Here is a 20,000-nt window from a genome sequence, read left to right on the forward strand (position 1 = left end):
CCTTAAGGTATGTAATGAAAAGAATGCCAGTTTTGTATGCAAATGAGTGCAAGATAATATTTAAGAAAAATACGAACATACGAATTCACACTTATCACGATTTGCCAAGCAGCTCCTCCATTACAAAATGCGTTGTATTTCAGTTGGCAAAGGAAAGATATTTTAAAGCTACGGTACCAAAGCAACAATACCTATATCGGAAAAACACTACTCAAATTACTAATCACCTTGCCAACGGACCGTCATTTCGTGTATCTGGTGAGAATGAATACCTTTGGAAAATGGGGAAACATAAATATCAGGATGGAAATAAGGCAAGTTAACTGAAGAAGAGTAAAGCCATTAACTGAGATTGATCACTTAACGGCACTTCAAACCTAACCAAAATGTTTATTGCCATCATCTGAGAACCATTCGTGTTAATCAGTGGATAAAAACTACTTTAGCCTATTTCCAGTTACTAAGAACCACTCGTATTAATCAGTATATAAACAAGAGTTTAGCTCATTGGTATTGACAGAGAAACACTTGAGTTGATAATTGGATAAACAAGAGTTTAGCTCATTGGTATTGACTGAGAACCACTCGTGTTAATTAGTGGATGCACAAGAGCAGCTTATTTCTATTGACTGAGAACCACTCGTGTTAATCAGTGGATAAAAAAAAAAAAAAAAAAAAAAAAAAGTAGTTGAACTTATTGCCATTGACTGAAAACCACCCGTGTTAATCAGTGGACAAACAGGAGTAAGCTCATTGGTATTGACTCAGAACCACTCGTGTTAATCAGTAAATAAAGAAGAGTTTAAGAAGAGAAACATTACTTACGAGTCACGACGACCGCCGCGCGAACAGGCTCCGCCCTGGAGACGACGTTGGAGGCGAGGCACAGGTAGAATCCCGTGTCTGCTCTGGTCGCCCCCTCGATCGAGAGTCTGGCTTCGCCGATGCCCCAAGAGAGAACCTCGGAGTTGCTGCAAGACATCACGAAATCCTCTGGGGTTACATAAGGTCTTCTGCTTCTCAACAAATGGCGGACTTAGGTCATAACACAGGGCAACCATAAAGAGCATTGTGGAAAAAGAAGCCCACAAGATAACTCAGTATAACTTGTTCACTTGTAAGTATTTATAATGTATTAACACTCGAGTGCTTTCAGGCCCACTCGAGTGTTAATGCCATGTAAATGCTTACAAGTAAACAAGTTATACTCGGTTATCTTGTGGGTTTCTTTTTCCATCTTCAGAAGAAAACTGAAAGAAGTTTTTGTTTGGTTCAAAGAGCATTGTGTCATATATTTCCCTTATTTCAAACAGCATTGTATCATATATTTCACAAATATTACATGGTCTACTTTTTCGCGTATAAATGATTTCGTCGTGGGGTGAAGTCGAATTTATTGCCAGATAGAGGAAGCCTTTGTTTTAATACTTTTTTTACCTGCCAAAAAAACAGTCGCTGTCAGTACCATCTGCTATCGATATTTTGATTAATACTATTTACTTGGACAGAAAAATTTCTGCCCAAGTATTCTGGTTTTGCACGGTGGTAAATAAACAACAAAAAAGTCCAAACTGGAATGAAGGAGTCATTACTAAAATTCAGGGATTTGAGAATGTGATTGCAAACACCAGAAAATCTTTGGCTACGTGTTATTTAGAAAAGTTGAAAGTTATGAGCTTAAATTTGTATTTCCAGAAAAAGAATACTTTTTTAGATGTCACTATAGTAAATCGGCATTTGTCATCATTAATATATAAAGTCGTGGTTTCATTTTAAGGAAAGGGAGTCTATCAAAGCATTAAATCTATGAAGAACAGATCTCTCGTTAGTTGAGAGCGGTTAAAAATGTCGGAAACATCTAACAAAGTGACTATTTTCTCTATGAGGTTTTTCATCTGATGTGTTTACGAGGAGGAAATTATTTTACAAAATCTATATCTAAACATTTGTTTCCCTTTAAAATCCATTTTTATGTCAGGCTATAAAGTACATTTATCTAATGAGGGCGTTTTGACTTTGGTATATCGTTTTAAAAAATCACTAACATAGCACTTATGGTTGATTACGGATCATTTACCGGGACTTTTTACCATTATTTCTCGGTCTGTTGCATTTCAGTCATGGCTTCTCTTCCTCTCAATCACCGCTAAAGAGGAAACCGCTGCCCTTCCTTCTTTATTCAGGAGAGGTCACTCAGCGCCCAAACGAGACTGAATATTTCATTTCATCTTCTGGACGTCAAATTGCATCAAAATGACGAGAATATTTGATGCCGTCGAGGCTAAAGCTTCCTCCGTTTCATATGTGAGCGAACGGATATTGTAAGATCAAACCGGATTTGCACCTGAATTGGCTCTCCAGCTCAGATTTCGGCTTCTGTCTCTCGGCTTCTGGGGATCGTTACTCCTATTTCATTGCGGCACTGGGCGCCTCGGTGGCGTGGTCGGTTTGGTCTTGGTCTGCCACCTCGGTGGCCTTGAGTTCGAATCCCGGGCATTCCATTGAGGGGTGAGAGATGTGTATTTCTGGTGATGGAAGTTCACCCTCGACGTGATTCGGAATTCACGTAAAGCCGTTGGTCCCGTTGCTGAATAACCACTGGTTCCATGCAACGTAAAAACACCAGACAAATAAACATTTCGGTACTGAGCAGACATGGTTCGTCCAAAGGATGTTTTGCCACTCAAGTCGATCCTTCGTTCTGTGCGAACTAAACCTTTCAGTGTGAATAGAATGAGAATCTAAAGACTTTCGAGGGAAAGAAGCCTTTCGGTTGAAGAATGACAACTGATTCGTAATGCTCACACTTCTTTCCCATAGTCTTATGTCTGTAGAAATGAGGATATTTGAATAGTCTAAGAAATAATTTCATTGCAAATTACGGTTTTTAGATTCGTAAATTCCTTCATACCCGAACATATAGTGTCCTACCTTACCAATGTGTGAATATGAAAGCAAAATTCAATAAAAGAAATTGACTTCAAATTGGGATAGGAGCAACCTGCAATCCTGATTTGAGAACATTACAGACAACAAATGATTAGATTGAAATCAGGAAAATTCTCTCATCTGCCTCTTCTCAGTAATGGTCAGGGTCTGAAGATAGGTTGGGTAATTTGCTCTATACAGCGGCAGAATTTTGTTGAGCCCAGTTTTGAAGAAATGGAGTTAGAATATTCGTAAATCAAGGTAAAAAAACCTCTTCCCACTGGATTCATTTATTAATTGTAGTCATATCCAATGTAGCACGAAGGAACACAAAGTACTTGAGAATATTTAAATCCGCGGTAGAAAAGTAAGTGAAACAGGGACTTGGAAGAAGCACTTTCGTAGTATATCAGTGTGAACTTGAAAATGTAGAATATACTGCGAAAGTATTTGTTCCAAGTCCCTGATTCTTTTTCCTTTCCACCGTGGATTTAAGGAGATTAGTGGTAGTGTAGAATAGAATGTGTCGTTTTTATGGTTACCTGATTCTTAGAGTGAGCGGCGTACCTAACCATACTACATACAGGGAAATATTTATTCAGTATTGACAACATTGACCTGATTGCCTACCTGCTGTTATCCTCCTGTCTGACCCAGGTCACGTTCGGTGTAGGATTGCCAACTGCTGTACAGAGGACGGAAGCTGAGCCACCCTCATCCACCGTCACCCGTTTGGATGTCACGATGTTCTCAGGACCGTCTGGGTTCGAAAGACAAGATCTGACATTACTGATGCTGCTCTGATTGGGAAGGAAAAGGCTGCCACTTGGCTTGAAGGAAGGAGCTCAGCCGTACAAGGTGGGAAATGGACAAAATTTGTTCTCAGAAACTAACATACTGGAAAATGAGGGTAGTGTATCTCTCTCTATCTCTCTCTACTAAGACTTACACATTAACCGAACATATATAATATATATATATATATATATATATATATAATATATATATATATATATTATAATAATATATTATATATAATTTGTAATGAAATTATTCATTATATATATATATATATATATATATATATACATATATATATATATATATATATATATATATATATATATATATATACGTGTGTGTGTGTGTGTGTGTGTGCGTGTGTGTGTGTGTGTGTATGTATGTGTGTGTAAGGAGAGAGACATAGAAACAGCCAGAAAATTACTCCTGTAGACGTGAAATAACAGCCATACATAACACATGACACCATTTACCCAGGAATACCAGATGACATATTCTCAGGCTTGACTCGATGAGCCCAGATACACACATATCCACACAAAAGAGAGAGAGAGAGAGAGAGAGAGAGAGAGAGAGAGAGAGAGAGAGAGAGAGAAAGGTGGGGAGAGAGAGAGAGCTTTTAATTTTGCAAGAGGTATCGTGGCATCAGGTAATCACAGGGGATAATGGAAAATGAGTCGAACTGCCCCTGTTTCAACCTTGCGGATTGACCCCGGCTTTGGTTGGAGATGAATGACACTTCCGGAGTTCCAGCAGAGATTCATTAGCTTCAGCCGGCCTCTTTTATGCCGAAAAGAATCAACTCAATAGTTTTCGAGCATCTAAAGCGACCAATATCACTCCATAGAGGAATAACATTTGACTTATTCATGCCTTCGTTTGTGTCAAGAGAGCGGCAGAACGTAGGACACGAGTCGGCCATATTGTCTGTCTCGTCTTGTTTTTTTTTTTTTTTTTTTTTAGTTCCTAGGAACATTTTCGTTATATAATGTATGGAAATGATTTACACTTTGGCCAAAAATCACTAGATTTATCCTGAGAAAGATACATAATATATGTATATGTATGTATATATACATATATATATGTATCATTGGATATGCTCATGAATATTAAATCTATATATAAATATTTATATATATATATATATATATATATATATATATATTATATATATATATATATATATATATATAAAAGCTCACTTTTAGGAAACAGCCTTGGTTCTCTCAAACTTGGCCATTTCATCTCAGCCAAGAACATCCAGAGAGGGCAAGATTCAGAAGGCGAGTGATCTCACTCCCCAAGTCTAACTGCTAGTTACCAGCAACAAGGACCAAACTTTATTGCAAACTCCTGCCACCCAAAGGACAAACATCTGCACCAAATGAACGAAACCCTCAACTCAAATTCAGATTTTAACATTCTATCTCCTTTACCTTAATATCTTATTTTACATTTGACTTATGAGTATGAACTTTACATTGACCATGATTTCACTTTTCGAAGAGGCATCATTAATTGATCTGTCTCTCTTAGTTCAAAGGTGATGGCCCAGTTTAAATTCATGTTTGACGTTGACGTTGACGTTAACGTGGGTATGACCTAGACCTTAACACTGGCTTTGACGTCACTGTGTAATAAGAAAACTTTAATAGATATCCATTGCATTATTCGACCAATTTCTGGGCCCAATGTAATACATAAATCAGCGGTCGGAAGTAAGTTGATCATAACTAGTAAAACGAAACCAATCATATTTCAAGGACAAATAGACAAAGTCGTTGAATGTCCAGACCATTAATGTCAAATACCAATTAGCAAATTTGCACTTCTGTTTCATTAGCGGAGTAACGAAATCAAATACGAATCTATCGCATACATGTCAAAACAATGAAAACAATGGCCAACATATTTTGACCCACATAGAAGGTCAAAGGTTACATCCCTTTCTACTCAAACATTTATTCAATGTTTTCCAATCACGAACCTTTTGTAGTATTTCAGTCAGCATCCAGCTGCAACTCATGTAAGCCTCTTAACAAACATACAGTGTCCATAAAGTCCCAGTCCCATTATGAGCAATAAATACGTGTAATGGTACTGGAATTTTATGGACACCCTTTATCAAGAGACAAAGAAGCAAAGAGGCTCAACTGAAAAATAGCATCAGTGGGTAATACCAGGATAATATCGTCAGTTACCTACAATAATATGTATAAAAACAGCCCCAAATTATAGCATAACACTAGTCAGGTCATTCAACCATCTGTTAGTTTACAAGAGGTGAAAATCATGTAGCCTTTTACTGGAAGATGATTCGCTGCTTGACTTTAATGAGAAATCATGTTATTAGAAATGTTGGTAGATAAAAACATTGCAGGTGTTTTCTTTAAGTGCAATAAACTCCGTCGTATTTCACAAGACTACGAGAAGGACTGTGCCGGCCTGCTCACGCTGTCACGCATGAATTTATTGCTTTCTGTTCTGATATATTGGGATTTGATTACAACTGCAAGTTTTAGTCATATTTCAGGGCTAAAGAACACGTTTATTGAATACGTTTTTTCTTATGTAAACATACTTATTTGAAAGACAATAATCCTGAAAACACTCGACTCCCAGTGACGCTTAGCAAGTCTGTGTGAAAGAATGAAACTGCCCCAACCAAACATTGTAAGAAAACTTCCCAAATTACCGAATAGACCCTGATGAGGAATATTCGCATGTTGTAAGCTACTGAAACTGGTATCTCGGTGGGCGCGAGTGCAATTCTCGGACATTTCATTGAGGTGTGAGAGATGTGTATTTCTGGTGATAGAAGTTCACTCTCGACGTGGTTCGGAAGTCACGTAAAGCCGTTGGTCCCGTTGCTGAATAACCACTGGTTCTATGCAACGTAAAAACACCATACAAACAAACAAACTTGAATATGCTACTAGTTTTGTTTATGGCACTGTTATTCTTAGTCAGGAGAGACAGATAGATGCATTTATTATTTATGATAATCACATTATTAGCCACCTTTCCACTCATACCAGTATGTTTCTGTACAAAATAAGCAATGATTTAGCTGCAATGCTGAAGTGTCTATTAGTGTTCTCTCTTTCATCGATTACTGCGTCATCATGCTCTGTCTTGGTCTCTGGTACTATTCCCAACTTGTCTTCAGTCCCCATAAGTGAACTTCAACGTTGCATTGTTCATTTTTTGTCTATTTCATCAAATATATAAATGTCCATTTTTCTTGCAGTGAGTACTGAAGGGGTTCTTCAATCTCCAGACCTCTGGAAACCAGTAACTCATTTCTTGACCGCCTTTTGTAGCAGAGTTTTCTATGTGGCTGAGGGAAGTCCTGCTCACTGTTGGATTTCATATACTTCCATCCTGCTGCCAGGGTGAGTTCAGTCCTCTCTTGTCCAAATATGGAAATCTGTATTTCATCATTTTCATCGAAAGCCAAAAAATAAAACATTTTCATAGCAACGGGGCAGAACTGGAAGGCTGATAGACAGATCATCACTGGGAACAGTGAATAGGGTTCTGGATACTTTTCCTTTGTTCCCTAAGCAATTAAAGTGAGTGTTCATGGCTGCATCTACGGGATCTCATATAGGAACATCTTAGTAGATTCGTGATGCTAACACTTGGATTAATTCTCAGTATTTTAGGTCATTCCAGGCTAAATACCATGAACCGTTTGGGCTGGTATCATTCTGTCATGAAGTCTGATACCTGTGGATAAAAAGTTAAGTATATCATAGTTTAACCAGACGACTGGGCTGATTAACAGCTCTCCTAGGGCTGTCCCGAAGGATTAGGTATTTTGACGTGGCTAGGAACCAATTGATTACCTAGCAACGGGACCTACAGCTTCTTGTGGCATCCGAACCAGATTAAATCGAGAAATTAATTTCTAATCACCAGAAACAAATTCCTCTGATTCTACGTTGGCAGTGAGCGGAATCGAACTTGGGGCCACCGAATCGGTAGGCGAGCACGTAAACCACTCTTCCAACAAGGAACTGATACCTATGGATATCTTTCCATGCTTGGCAGTGTTGGTACGGAGTGAGACTATTTTCTCACTTCTTTGTTCAGAATTACCAGCGCAATTTTCTCTTACTGAATCAAACTGGTTTCCACGAAGATTTTTAGCCCAACATAATAGTCTCGCTGTAATTTAGTTGAGGTATTAAACTTTAGACAATATGAGCAGTAGAGTTTTCTATGCAGCATAAAATGCTGTATGAAATACTCAGCCGCAGCCTGATGGGGGCATGTGTTGTTTTCACCTATGACGGTGCTAGACGCACGATCACGGCTAACTTTAACGTAAAATTAAATAAAAACTACTGAGGCTAGAGGGCTGCAGTTTGGTATGTTCGATGATTGGAGGGTTGATGATCAACAGACCAATTTTCAGCCCTCTAGACTCAGTAGTCTTTCAGATGTGAGGGCGGACAGAAAAAGTGCAGACGGACAGACCAAGCCATCTCAACAGTTCGCTTTTACAGAAAGCTAAAATGAGAGCTTCCATCAGCCGACGACGTTCCCTTGTTCCCTTCTGTCCTCCTCACTTTGCCTGTATTCTATTTTTCTTCATTCCTCCTTATGTTCGCTTTATGCCTTCTGTTTGCCTTTCTCCGTCTCCTCACACACTGCTTCCTGTTGGAACATGTTGTGATTTCCCAAGCTTCCCCATTCTGCTTCTCTCCCTTGGCGCTCTGTTGTCAATGATCTGCTTTCCTCCTGGACTAATTCTATCGAGTTCTTGTTTTATGTGGACCTCCCTCCAGTTTTGTAAGTGCTTCATTTAAAACGGTAACTTATACGCACATGAAACACAGATTCTTTACAATTTATTGATATATAAAAAAAAAGACGGGTCACCATGTGACGTATGCGGAGTCGCTCGCTCGACTCCCCGCTCTGCCAACGGTGAATCAGAGGAATTTATTTCTGGCGATTAGGAATTCGTTTCTCGATATAATGTGGTGCGGATCCCACAATAAGCTGTAGGTCTCGTGGCTGGGTAACCAGTTGGTTCCTGACCACGTAAAAATATCTAATCCTTCGGGCCAACCGTAGGAGATCTCTTAACCAGCTCAGTGGTCTGGTTAAACTAAAATAGACTTAACTACGTGACGTGGTGGTGCAGACGGAATAGATGTGTCATGGTACGTCGCTTTCAGCGCTTATGTATGACAAATGTCTGACTGTGCTCACTCAGTGTATATTTTTATATTCGTAGCTGAAAAGACTTTGATGCAGATTATGGGACGCCAAATCAGCTTATGACTTAGCAATGGAATCTCGTTATTTTGAGTTTTACTATTAAGCAATACCCTCATGTCCTCATTCCTGGAAAACCATAAATCATAGCAAATGGATTTTCTTGTTATTTATCAGATACTCTAACAATGAAATTATTCTTTATCAGAATACTGCAGCAGGAACAAAGCATGATCCGATCTCCGGCTTACTTGAAGCGCATGCTAAAAGCTATGGTCATATAGAGTGTTGTTCCACTAACGAAAATTAAAATATATACTCTATATTTTACTAAAATTCATTATTCTGTCCTGTTTAACATGCACATTATTCTTTTTTTTTTAAATTTCATTCTAATAAAAAAATCATAAATATCCTAGCCTAAACTTCCTGTATCTTTACCTGTACGTGAAACACCATTTTAGGTTTTTCCATAGGCCTTCCCTACACCAGTCCCCCTCCCCAACCACTACCACCACCACCAACAACAACAACAACAAGGTAGGTTATTGGCTTACTCCCCGATTAGCAAAACATATCAAAATTTCCCATCTAAAACTATGATAGAGAAGTTCCCAAGGTTTAGTATCAATAGTATTAACTCTACATCAGTAGAGTTAATACTAATGATTTTCACAGACTCGGATAAATCTATATTATTTTCAAACAAAACTGAACTACATTTCTATCTTTATCCCCACAAACACAGACGAATCAGTGAAAGACACCACAAGCATTTTGCGATTTGATCAGAGGAAATCCTGGAGAGCCTGCTATTTATCCAAGCTGTTCAAACAAGCTTCTCAATAACCCGCAAAGAACACCTTTATTGTATGCCATTTCGTAATTGTTATTTTAATTTTGCCTGCCTGTCTGTCTGTCTGACTTTATAATGCAGTCAATCTCTCAAGGTAAACCTTTATTTTTATTAATTGTATTTTAATTTCTATTATTTTTGTTTTGATCATTTCTCTTATTTCATTATTTTTATTTTTATTTTTTATTGTCTAAATTTTTATATTTATTGTTTTTATTTAAATGTTTATTATTATTATTATTATCGTTTCATCTTTTGTATTTTTTGCTTTATTTTTTTTAGTTTTATATTTATTTTTACTTTTTATGCATACCTCTTTTTCCCCACAGTGTTCTTACGCCTGATTGCTCTCTCTCTCTCTCTCTCTCTCTCTCTCTCTCTCTCTCTCCCAGAAAGGAGAATAGATGACCAACGAAAGGAGCTCTGGCAAAACCAACTCACGTACACTGGACATTAATGACGAAGGAAGCGGTGGAGGTTCCTCTGGGACTTGTGGCAGTGACAGAGTATTCTCCGGACTCCTGGCGATGGACCCTTCTCATCTCAAGGCGCCCTTCCAGTTGGCCCTCTCCTCCTCCTCCTCCTCCTCCTCCTCCTCCTCCTCCTCCTCCTCCTCCAGCGACAGGCTCCACTTGGCCCTCCAATTCCAGAGGACCGTGCCACCAGCTGTACCTGGAGAAGTGCGAAGGTGCCATTGTGAGGGCCCTTTGAAGCTCTCTCCAATAAACAACTTTTCAGTGGCAGGAGGGAACGATTGATTGTTGGCAAATTGAATTGGTAGAAGACTTGAAAAAGATTTAGAGGACTTTTGTGCTTCTGGAATCAAATAACAACGAAAAAGGCTGTAATTAGCTGAATAAACGTGCAAGTAAAATGCAGCTAATCTAAGCTAAGCCAACGATTGTGGGGCGTCTTAATTTATTGTTACGGTAATGTTTTTTTTTCTTATTGTGAATACAAGAGAAAATGATCTGCCATATCTTGCAGCTATTATCAACCAAATAAACTGAAGTTGGCCGTTTCCATAATTCTGGTTTTTGAACGATAGAAATTACGAGAAAAATAGGGAATATACATAATATCTTGGACAGGGTGTATTAGTTGTAATATGGTTATCACCTGTAAAAGAAGAGCTTAATTCAAAGGGGAAACTGAACGTCAATAAAAGGCAAAATGAAGTTATAAGAATGACGTCATTGTCACCTGTAAAAGTAGTTCATACCAATGGATAAACTGAGATACATCATACGTTCATTATGAGATAACTTTTCAGTTTAAAATTTCAATGTTTTCATACGACATAACGAACACAGATTCGTCTCAGGGACCACTGCAGGTGCATCTATTGCTAAAACCTTCAGATGACTCGTTCTGAGGAAGATCAACATTCCGAATCCAAGGGTAATGGCTGGGGACTAAGTGACTAAGTGACACGAATCACATAATCCCTCCTTTAGTAACACCTTTCGAACGATTAAGGTGAGAAACATGGCTATCCTAAGGGTCCATTTTTTTATTTGGGCATTCTGTGAATTCTATCTGATTGTTTTTAAAATTGTAATACACACACGCACACACACACGAATATATATATATATATATTATATATATATATATATATATATATATATATATATATATATATATATATATATATGTAGCCCCCCTTCCTTATTCACTAAATTACACAAACTGGGGACTCTTACCTGTTGCCAACGGTGCCCTGTCTGCAACCATGTCACTAGGCTTACAAAAATAGACTATTTATTTCCCAAAGCAGTTGATTATAAAATAGAACAAAATGATTAACAAGTCATAATGGCATAAAAAGCTAAATCTGCCCATAAAGAACCAGTAAGAAAACATTCTACCTTCCTGACTAAGGTTTTACTCCCAAACCGAAATTGTCACTATGTCTCGTATTAGTCAGGTTAGAGAATCCCGTTTCTAATCAACCATGGATTTGGACCCATCTGTAATAAAGATAATAGGCATAAAAACATATCCCCCACATCACTCTTTTCAAAGTATTCACGTAAAGAGAGTATTTCACACTTCTCTCTTTTCAAAAGGTAACAGTTTTTCTAAGTTTTTTATAGAATATGTCCTACCTTTACGATATGCGTTCTCTCCCGACACTCGGAGTAACCGCTTAACCTCTTATCGTTCACCTCAAAGAATGCGTCTTTCCCAAGTGCCCCGAGCTAGTAGGCCTGCAACACGCATACAAACGAACGTACATGCCTCACGACCGGGCGAATGATCTCTGAGTCAAATTGCTTGGTCAACAAATAGCTTTCTTCAAGTGAACTGTACTGCACCATCGCTTGTCTCTAAGCGAGAAGAGATATGTGACTTCACTAACATTGCATTGGTACTTTAAACATATTATTAACCATTCCCCCTCTTTTCATCTGCTATATATATATATATATATATATATATATATATATATATATATATATATATATATATATATTATATATATATATATATATATACATATATATATATATACTAATATATATTATATTATATATATATATATATATATATATTATATATATATATATATATATATATTATGTATGTAAGTATGTATGTATAATTGAATCAGGAAAATATGGACGTGATGAATACATAAATAAGACAAAATCCACGAAGGCAAGTGAAACGATGGAGATCTACAATGCCTTTCGACTTCTTGTCCTTTACTTAGCTAAGTACATACTATGTATATATATATATATATATATATATATATATATATATATATATATATGTGTGTGTGTGTGTGTGTGTGTGTGTGTGTATCACAGTTATAACGATAATCAGAAAGATTCACAGAATGCCCAAAATAAACAAGAAAAGTCGTTCGAAATGGCATAAAAACGAAGGTGTTTTTAAATGAAGGATTGTGTGAATTGTGCTGTATACATAGTTAGTTAGTTAGTTATTTTTATTGACAAGATATACAAATATAAGTACAAACTTGTCCCAAAAAAAGATACAATACAAAAAAATACAGAGTAGATAGCTATCTCTTCTTTTTCTGTAAGTACAAGGCCCATAATGACAAAAAAAATACAAACATCAAGTACACATTACATCAGCACATAAATATCATATACACGAAAAAGTAAAGAAAAAAACATATCCACAATAAACTTGGCTTATTATTGTAAGTCTCAAACACAACGCTTGCAAAAGAGAGAAAAAACCTACTTGAGAAAAAAAAAAAAAAAACATAAAAACAGAAGACAAAGACGCATATTATTTATAACTAAGAAGAACTTCATAAACATATGCACACAAATCAGTAATATAATTACTTTCATTTAATAAAGTATCAAAGACTCGTAACTTAAGTTTGGATATTTATGTCTACACGGCATTGACAGAGGACAATTGATGAGAGCGTGTGACTCGTCCTGAATAGAGCTATTATCACAGGCACACACCCTTAACTCTGGAGGAGTTCGGCTCCACCTACCCGTTTCTATACAAAGGTATGGGACATTAACCGTAAGCGACTGAAAGCTACGCGAATGTAATCAGCGACATTATAATTTATCGGTATATAATCTATGAACTTCCAAGTTGGGATTCAGTTTGCTTCTGTAAGTAACATATTTAGTTGCTGAAGTTGGTCTATTTCTAATTGATGATACGATGTCGTCTAGTGGGTCAATTTGGTCATTAAAGGTTAGGGAATTTTGAATAAATCTGTACCCAGGGAACTCTGCATCCCTACACATTCCATATACAATATGAAAAGGCTCATCCATATCAGGGTCAGACAACTTTGACATAAGAAAACGTTTCCGTTTTTTGGCCACAATGAATTTCGCTGGGGGTATCCCAGACTCAACCAAACACAAATCTGTACAGGTATTTACCCTCACATCTAGCAAACTTTTGACTAAGTGATTGTAATTACTTATTGGTTTTTGTAATACATTTGTTAACCATGTTTCTGACCCATAAAACAAGGATGAAGTCGCCGCTGCTTCAAAAACTTTCTTCTTAAAATAGAATGGCATCTTGGTATTCGTGTTACAAAATATGAGAACTTGTTTAAGGTTGATTGCCAGTTAGGCTGATGTAAAGAGAGGCAAGTTTTCAACTTCCCGTCATCTGTGAACCAAGTTCCCAGATAGAGATAATGGTCACAGTAACTCACAGTTTGACCTTGAGCTTTTGTTTATTGGCAATGCAAACTGGTCACCTACATTCTTGTTTATCACGAAAATTTGCTCTTCTTACCATTAAGCTGCATGCCATATTCATTACAGTAGTTCATCATAATGTCAAATTTTTTAATACACATTTCTCGAGAAGTGGCAACAATCACTGTGTCATCCATCAACAAAAGCACATGTAAACTACCCAAAAAACCCACTCGACTGGAATTGCATCTTTTAAAACATCCTAACCATTTTATCCATATAAATGACAAACAGTAAACAACTAGTGGGGGCTACCTGCCCGAACACCGACAGAGCTTTCGATCACAGCTGTTCTTAAAACATTTTTAGTGTTACTGTACATCTCTCTTGAATTGCAGACAATTCTTTTCCCACATCCTAGTTCCTTCAAATAACTTATCATTTTCTTCGGGGAACTCGATCATAAGCTTTACTGAAATCCACAAACATTATATACAGTTTTTTCTTCTTGAAGATAGCCAAATCTATTAACAGTCTTAATGACAATATTTGTTCTATACATCCTCTTTTCCTCTGTGCTCCAGCTGACACTTATCTATACTGAACCATAATTTCAGTCTATTTAATAACAATATGTCTATATCTTACCTACAGTATCCATGATACTTATACCTCTATAATTCCCACAATCCATTCTGTTTCCAGATTTAAAAAGTACAACAAGTTTACTGTAATCCCCATGATAATAAATAATTTAAATTCAAGAACAAAGCATTAAACACGGCCAAGAAAACATCAGCCACAAGGCGGGCAGGCGAACGAACAATCCAGGGCACAGGCCACAGAAGCTCTTATTCATATTCACGTCTTTCCGAGCCTCGTCCAGCTCTTGTGGGGTAAAAAGGGTCGTCAAGAACAGGGATGTAGGGGGCGTCATCAAGAGCACTTATACCTTCACTTTGATTATCATTATTACCTGGGTTAAAAGTGATTCGAAATGAGTCTTGAATTTGGCCGTCGTCTGGTTGCAATGTATTTGCCTCTAATATCTGTCCCTTCCAGTCTATAGCTCTCCAGATTGCTTAGAATCGTTAGACTCAAGTAAACGCTCCCATCTAGGTTTTGTTACATCCAACAACAAACACTTCTGCCCTTCACGTTACATTTTCGGCAACTCTCCTGATCGTCTCTAAGCCTTTACTCATTATAGTTTCTATGTGGCCCCTGTCTATATTAGTCACATCAGGAGGTTTTGAATCTGACTCCCATGCACTGTACAAATTTATCAATATCAACATTGTTATGTGAAATAGTTTTTTTAATCAACCGATTATTATCATATTTTATATAAGATAGTCCTAAATTTTCTGCTCTTTCTAATAAAAATTTAAATGACAGATTTTTGACACCTGTGGCAAGCACCACACTTAAAGGGGCGTGATCAGACCCCCGTATGCCTTACATGCATATATACACGCATACATGCATATATACACCGCATATATATATATATATATATATATATAATATATATATATATATATATATATATATAGATATACATATATATATATATATATATATATATATATATATATATATATATATATACATACATATACATATATGTATGTATGTTACATCTGCACCGTTTCGTCATGTTTAGTACTAGCCCTATGGGAGTCAAATGTATTTCGCCATGTTTAGTACTAGCCCGAGGAGGATCAAATGTCCCTTAGTGCATTTGATCGCCCAGGGACTAGTACCAAACGAGGCAAAACAGTGCAGAAGAATCACTGTTTCACCATGTTTAAGTACTAGCCCTCTGGAATCAGATGCTCCTAAGCGAATTGGTCATTTCACAAATGCCTTAGAGATCTCGTGAGATCCCTGGATTTCACATATTCCTGCACCAACAGATTTCACACAAAGTAGAGGAAACCCTTACTTCACTGGCGGAGGATTTGCAGAGGCCGAAGCCGTCACTAACAGGTCCTCTTTTTCATGGACGTCGATGGTTCCGCTCGGCACCGACATCCACACTGGCCCGTCTGCAAGCAGCGCAGATAATAATGACAGTAATATGGCTGGAAGTAAAACTTAGGGTCAAATAGTGGGCTGGACAAAGCGACTAATACTAATAATAATAATAATAATAATAATAATAATAATTACAATATACCTCGAAGCAATACTTAGGGTGAATCAGTGTGATGGACAAAGCAATCAAACCCGTAAGGTATGAGGTAAAAATTGCTTATACATAAATCTTGATTCTCGGCCCCACTCTGTCAAAAAAAGATTACAATAGAATAGATTACAGAATTTAGGCCATGAGGTCATTCAGCTCTGAAACGGAAATTGTCAGCAAAAAGGTTTTAGAGGTACAACAGGAGGAAAACCTCAAAGCAGTTGCACTATGACTCAATTGTTAGGAGAGGGTGGGAATTAAGATAGAAGAAAGTGAATGTGAACGGAGGTACAGTAAATTGAACGAAAGGGGTTGCAGCTAAGGGACGAAGGGACGGAGGGACGCTGCAAAGAACCTTCAGTAAAGCTTATGTTGAACCGGATGAGGTTCACTGTCGGCAATACCTCCTACGAGGCCTGCCAAGAAATGCCGCTCTGCAGGGCCAGACTTCAAAAGGAAATTCACGTTAGTTTGTCTTATAAGCATCAGTTATCCTATTTTCGTTGTTGCAGTAGTTGGTGAATATGAATATTTTTAATATTTCCTCTAAACTATCTTGAAACATTTCCAAAACGCCGAATATCACTGGAAAATCTTCTCAGCGAAATGAACCCACTCAGTCATGGTACTTCGAGTGTTGAGTCCTATATTCACTTGATTTCGATTCGCTCGTAGAATCACACTTTCTTTGCAACAACTCAGAAGCAAAAAACGACAATTATGGAGCAGTTCGATGTTCCATAATTTTGAGAAAAGAAGAACTGCAAAACGTGGTCCATCTCTTTCCTTATTTTTCTCTCAGAGACATCAATAAGAACTGGGGCAAAACCAAAGCATTTACTTACGGAGCACATTCAGTGATATGTTTGTGGAGAGAACGACTCCCAGGCCGTTCTGGGCATCGCAATGGAAGGTCCTGCCATTGTCCTCGATGAGAGCCTTCACCTTCATCTCAGACCTGAAGGAGAAGAAGTGTCAACTACATTATTCATTAAAACACACAAATGGCAGTTCTTATGCTCTAAGTCACTGAAATAAGCTGAGAGGATAAGAATGTTTCAGAGAGTCACAATCATTGTGGGATATTCTTTACACATGCCATAATACTGGAATGGCAAAGGCTTTCTGTCGAATAAGTCAGACTTATTTTCATCCATTCGTGTTTTAATTACTAGAGGGTCGTGAATTTTATGAACCTACGAACCTATGAATTTATTCGATGAAATACCAACATGGAAATTGTATCTCTCTCTCTCTCTCTTTCTCTCTCTCTCTCTCTCTCTCTCTCTCTCTCTATCTGACTGAATTTCTAACTTTTTAATATTATTACCCCGCCCCATGACCTCCATCCACTTTGCAAACAGTTCGTTTTACCCCTTATTTTAGTTGATTAATTTGCATCCAACATTTATATTAGCTTCCATAAAGATGATGACCTTGCTCATTAACCACATATTGCATTCCAGATCTCGCTTCCAAAAACATTTATAGTTTTATTTTCTGAACGTATTGCTCACAATCTGCCACTCAAACTGCTTCGCTAATTATGTCATTCCCTTGAGTGGCAATCCCTTTGTCCTGTTAATTAACTCTCAAGGACTGTAAATCAGCCTTCGAGATATCATTCTTATTCAGATTCATTACTCTTTTCTTGCTTTGTATTTACCCCTTTTTAACTTTGGCCTTTTTGGTTTTCTGTAAAGGAAAACTATTGAGATGGCTATTTATCTGTCGGCCCTCAGATCTTAAAAACTATCGAGGCTAGAGGGCTGCAAATAGGTATGTACCTCTTCAACCCTTCAATCATCAGACATACCACATTGCAGCCTTCTAGCCTCAGTAGTTTTTATTTCATTCAAGGTTAAAGTTAGCCATGATCGCGCGTCTGGCACTTTTGTAGTTCTTCACTCTTTTTTCGAAATCTTTCACTACTTTTGCCATTTCTTCCCCACTCTTGCCGCTCAGTACCGTATAGTCCAAAAATATCAACCAATTCACAGTCACAACAAAACGTTTTACCTAATACTGATGTCCTTTCTATAACCATTAATATTACTCCATTCATATGACATTAGACAGACATGGGGAGATATAATACACACTTGTGTCAGAGCCACCTTTACACCAAACCACTCTCCCATTTACACACACTAGTTTTCACTATTAGAACTTTAGATGACTCTCAACAGTCTCAACAAAACAGAGAAGCTTCCACATCACATTCTCAGCAACCTTCACACTACAGCTATTTCAGTTCCATGGTAAGAATTACACGTACTTCACTCATAGCCAGCTCATTTAAAAACTTTACCTTCCATGTCTAAAAATCACACTAGTACACTTTCTCTAACAACCCTTACTTCTGCTCTCCTACTTTCCTCTATTACTTATGTGTATATGTCAATAAATTCTTCTGTTAAAACAGGATACGTCTCAAGTATAAAATGTCCATTACAACCACTCTGGTTTAAAGCTAAGGACAATATTTCGGAGGACTAACTTCTACCTCTATCGACGAGTTAATGAATACACTACTTGATAACTGTAGAAGTTAGTCCACCGAAATATAGTCTTTAGCCTTAAAGCAAAGTGTTTCAATGGGCGTTTTATACTTGAGTATATATATATATATATATATATATATATATATATATATATATATATATATATATATATATATATATATATATATATATATATATATATTTATGTGTGTGTGTGTGTATGTATATATATGTATATATATATATATATATATATATATATATATATATATATATATATATATATATATATATATATATCTATATATATATATATATATATATATATATATATATGTGTGTGTGTGTGTGTGTGTGTGTGTGTGTGTGTGTGTGTATTGTTATGGTGGTACTCCTGCTCACTGTAAATAGATATAAATAATATGTTCTAAAAACTTTCAATAAATGATTATTCTCAGAGCCTTAGACCAACCATGGGGTATCCCATCTTACACAATTCTCGTGTGAAACGAAAATTTCGATCCAGGTTGTATGAATACCCAAAATTTCTTTTAGTAGGCAGCTTTTCAAGAAAAAATATAAAATATGACTACAAAAGGGCTATTAAACCCAAGGAGTCAGGATCCCCAGCAAAACACTGTACACTCAAAGAGGAATCACAAAAAGACCAAACTTTATTAAAACAAAAATATTTATTTACCATTCAGCTACAACAACACAACACAAGCGTATACCGACAGGAGGAGAGAAAGTCACAGTGGGAGGAAGAAAACAACAAACTCACGGTGGCGAAAAACACAAGCATACGACAGTAGAAGGCAAAGATAAGGAAAATAACCCTTAATTCTACTTATAACAATGAAATTCCTAAACCTAACTTACTGTAATGACAAATCACTAACTATACGCTTATATATAAATCCAAAAGTGTAAACAATATCTTGAAGATGATTCTTCCGATTACCATCAGCAACTCGAATTTACCAATACACCTGAGCGTTACAAGTCGATAAAATATTTTTCTTTATGTGCGCTTACCGGAGGTAAGTCTCCCTACGTCCATCACACATCACAGTTTCAGTCGACTCCGTTGAATACCATCAACAAATCGCCGTAGATTCAGTGGCACGACAGCGTCCATATTCACGCTAAATAACTTAAGCAATAGTTACGCTTACACGAGATGAGTCTCCCTACGGGTGACGTAACGCTCCACAACAGCGAAGAGGTCCGAAGAAAGATGCTACAGGGGTGAAGGTCGAGATCAAAGCTTGCACAATAAATGATGAGTGCCCTTATACAGTACAGGACGCTAA

At 37.1% G+C, this 20,000-nt stretch overlaps 1 protein-coding gene and 1 long non-coding RNA gene across 2 annotated transcripts in view; both read right to left on the reverse strand.

Annotated features, from left to right (window-relative positions):
• The window catches only part of LOC135209814 (uncharacterized), a 36,129-nt gene extending 25,614 nt beyond the window's left edge, over positions 1-10,515 (reverse strand). Inside the window, exons 1-3 of the mRNA XM_064242587.1 lie at positions 10,266-10,515; positions 3,559-3,688; positions 826-971 (exon numbers count right to left, since the gene is read on the reverse strand). Of these exons, the coding sequence (XP_064098657.1) occupies positions 826-971; positions 3,559-3,688; positions 10,266-10,515 (526 nt within the window). The remainder of the gene's footprint in view (positions 1-825; positions 972-3,558; positions 3,689-10,265) is intronic.
• Positions 10,516-15,937: 5,422 nt separating this feature from the next.
• LOC135209455 (uncharacterized) overlaps positions 15,938-20,000 on the reverse strand; it is a 5,050-nt gene continuing 987 nt past the window's right edge. The window contains exons 2-3 of the long non-coding RNA XR_010313365.1: positions 17,026-17,138; positions 15,938-16,040 (exon numbers count right to left, since the gene is read on the reverse strand). This is a non-coding gene — a long non-coding RNA (uncharacterized LOC135209455). The remainder of the gene's footprint in view (positions 16,041-17,025; positions 17,139-20,000) is intronic.

This window comes from Macrobrachium nipponense, chromosome 38, assembly GCF_015104395.2.
Source record: "Macrobrachium nipponense isolate FS-2020 chromosome 38, ASM1510439v2, whole genome shotgun sequence".
Lineage (NCBI taxonomy): Eukaryota > Metazoa > Arthropoda > Malacostraca > Decapoda > Palaemonidae > Macrobrachium > Macrobrachium nipponense.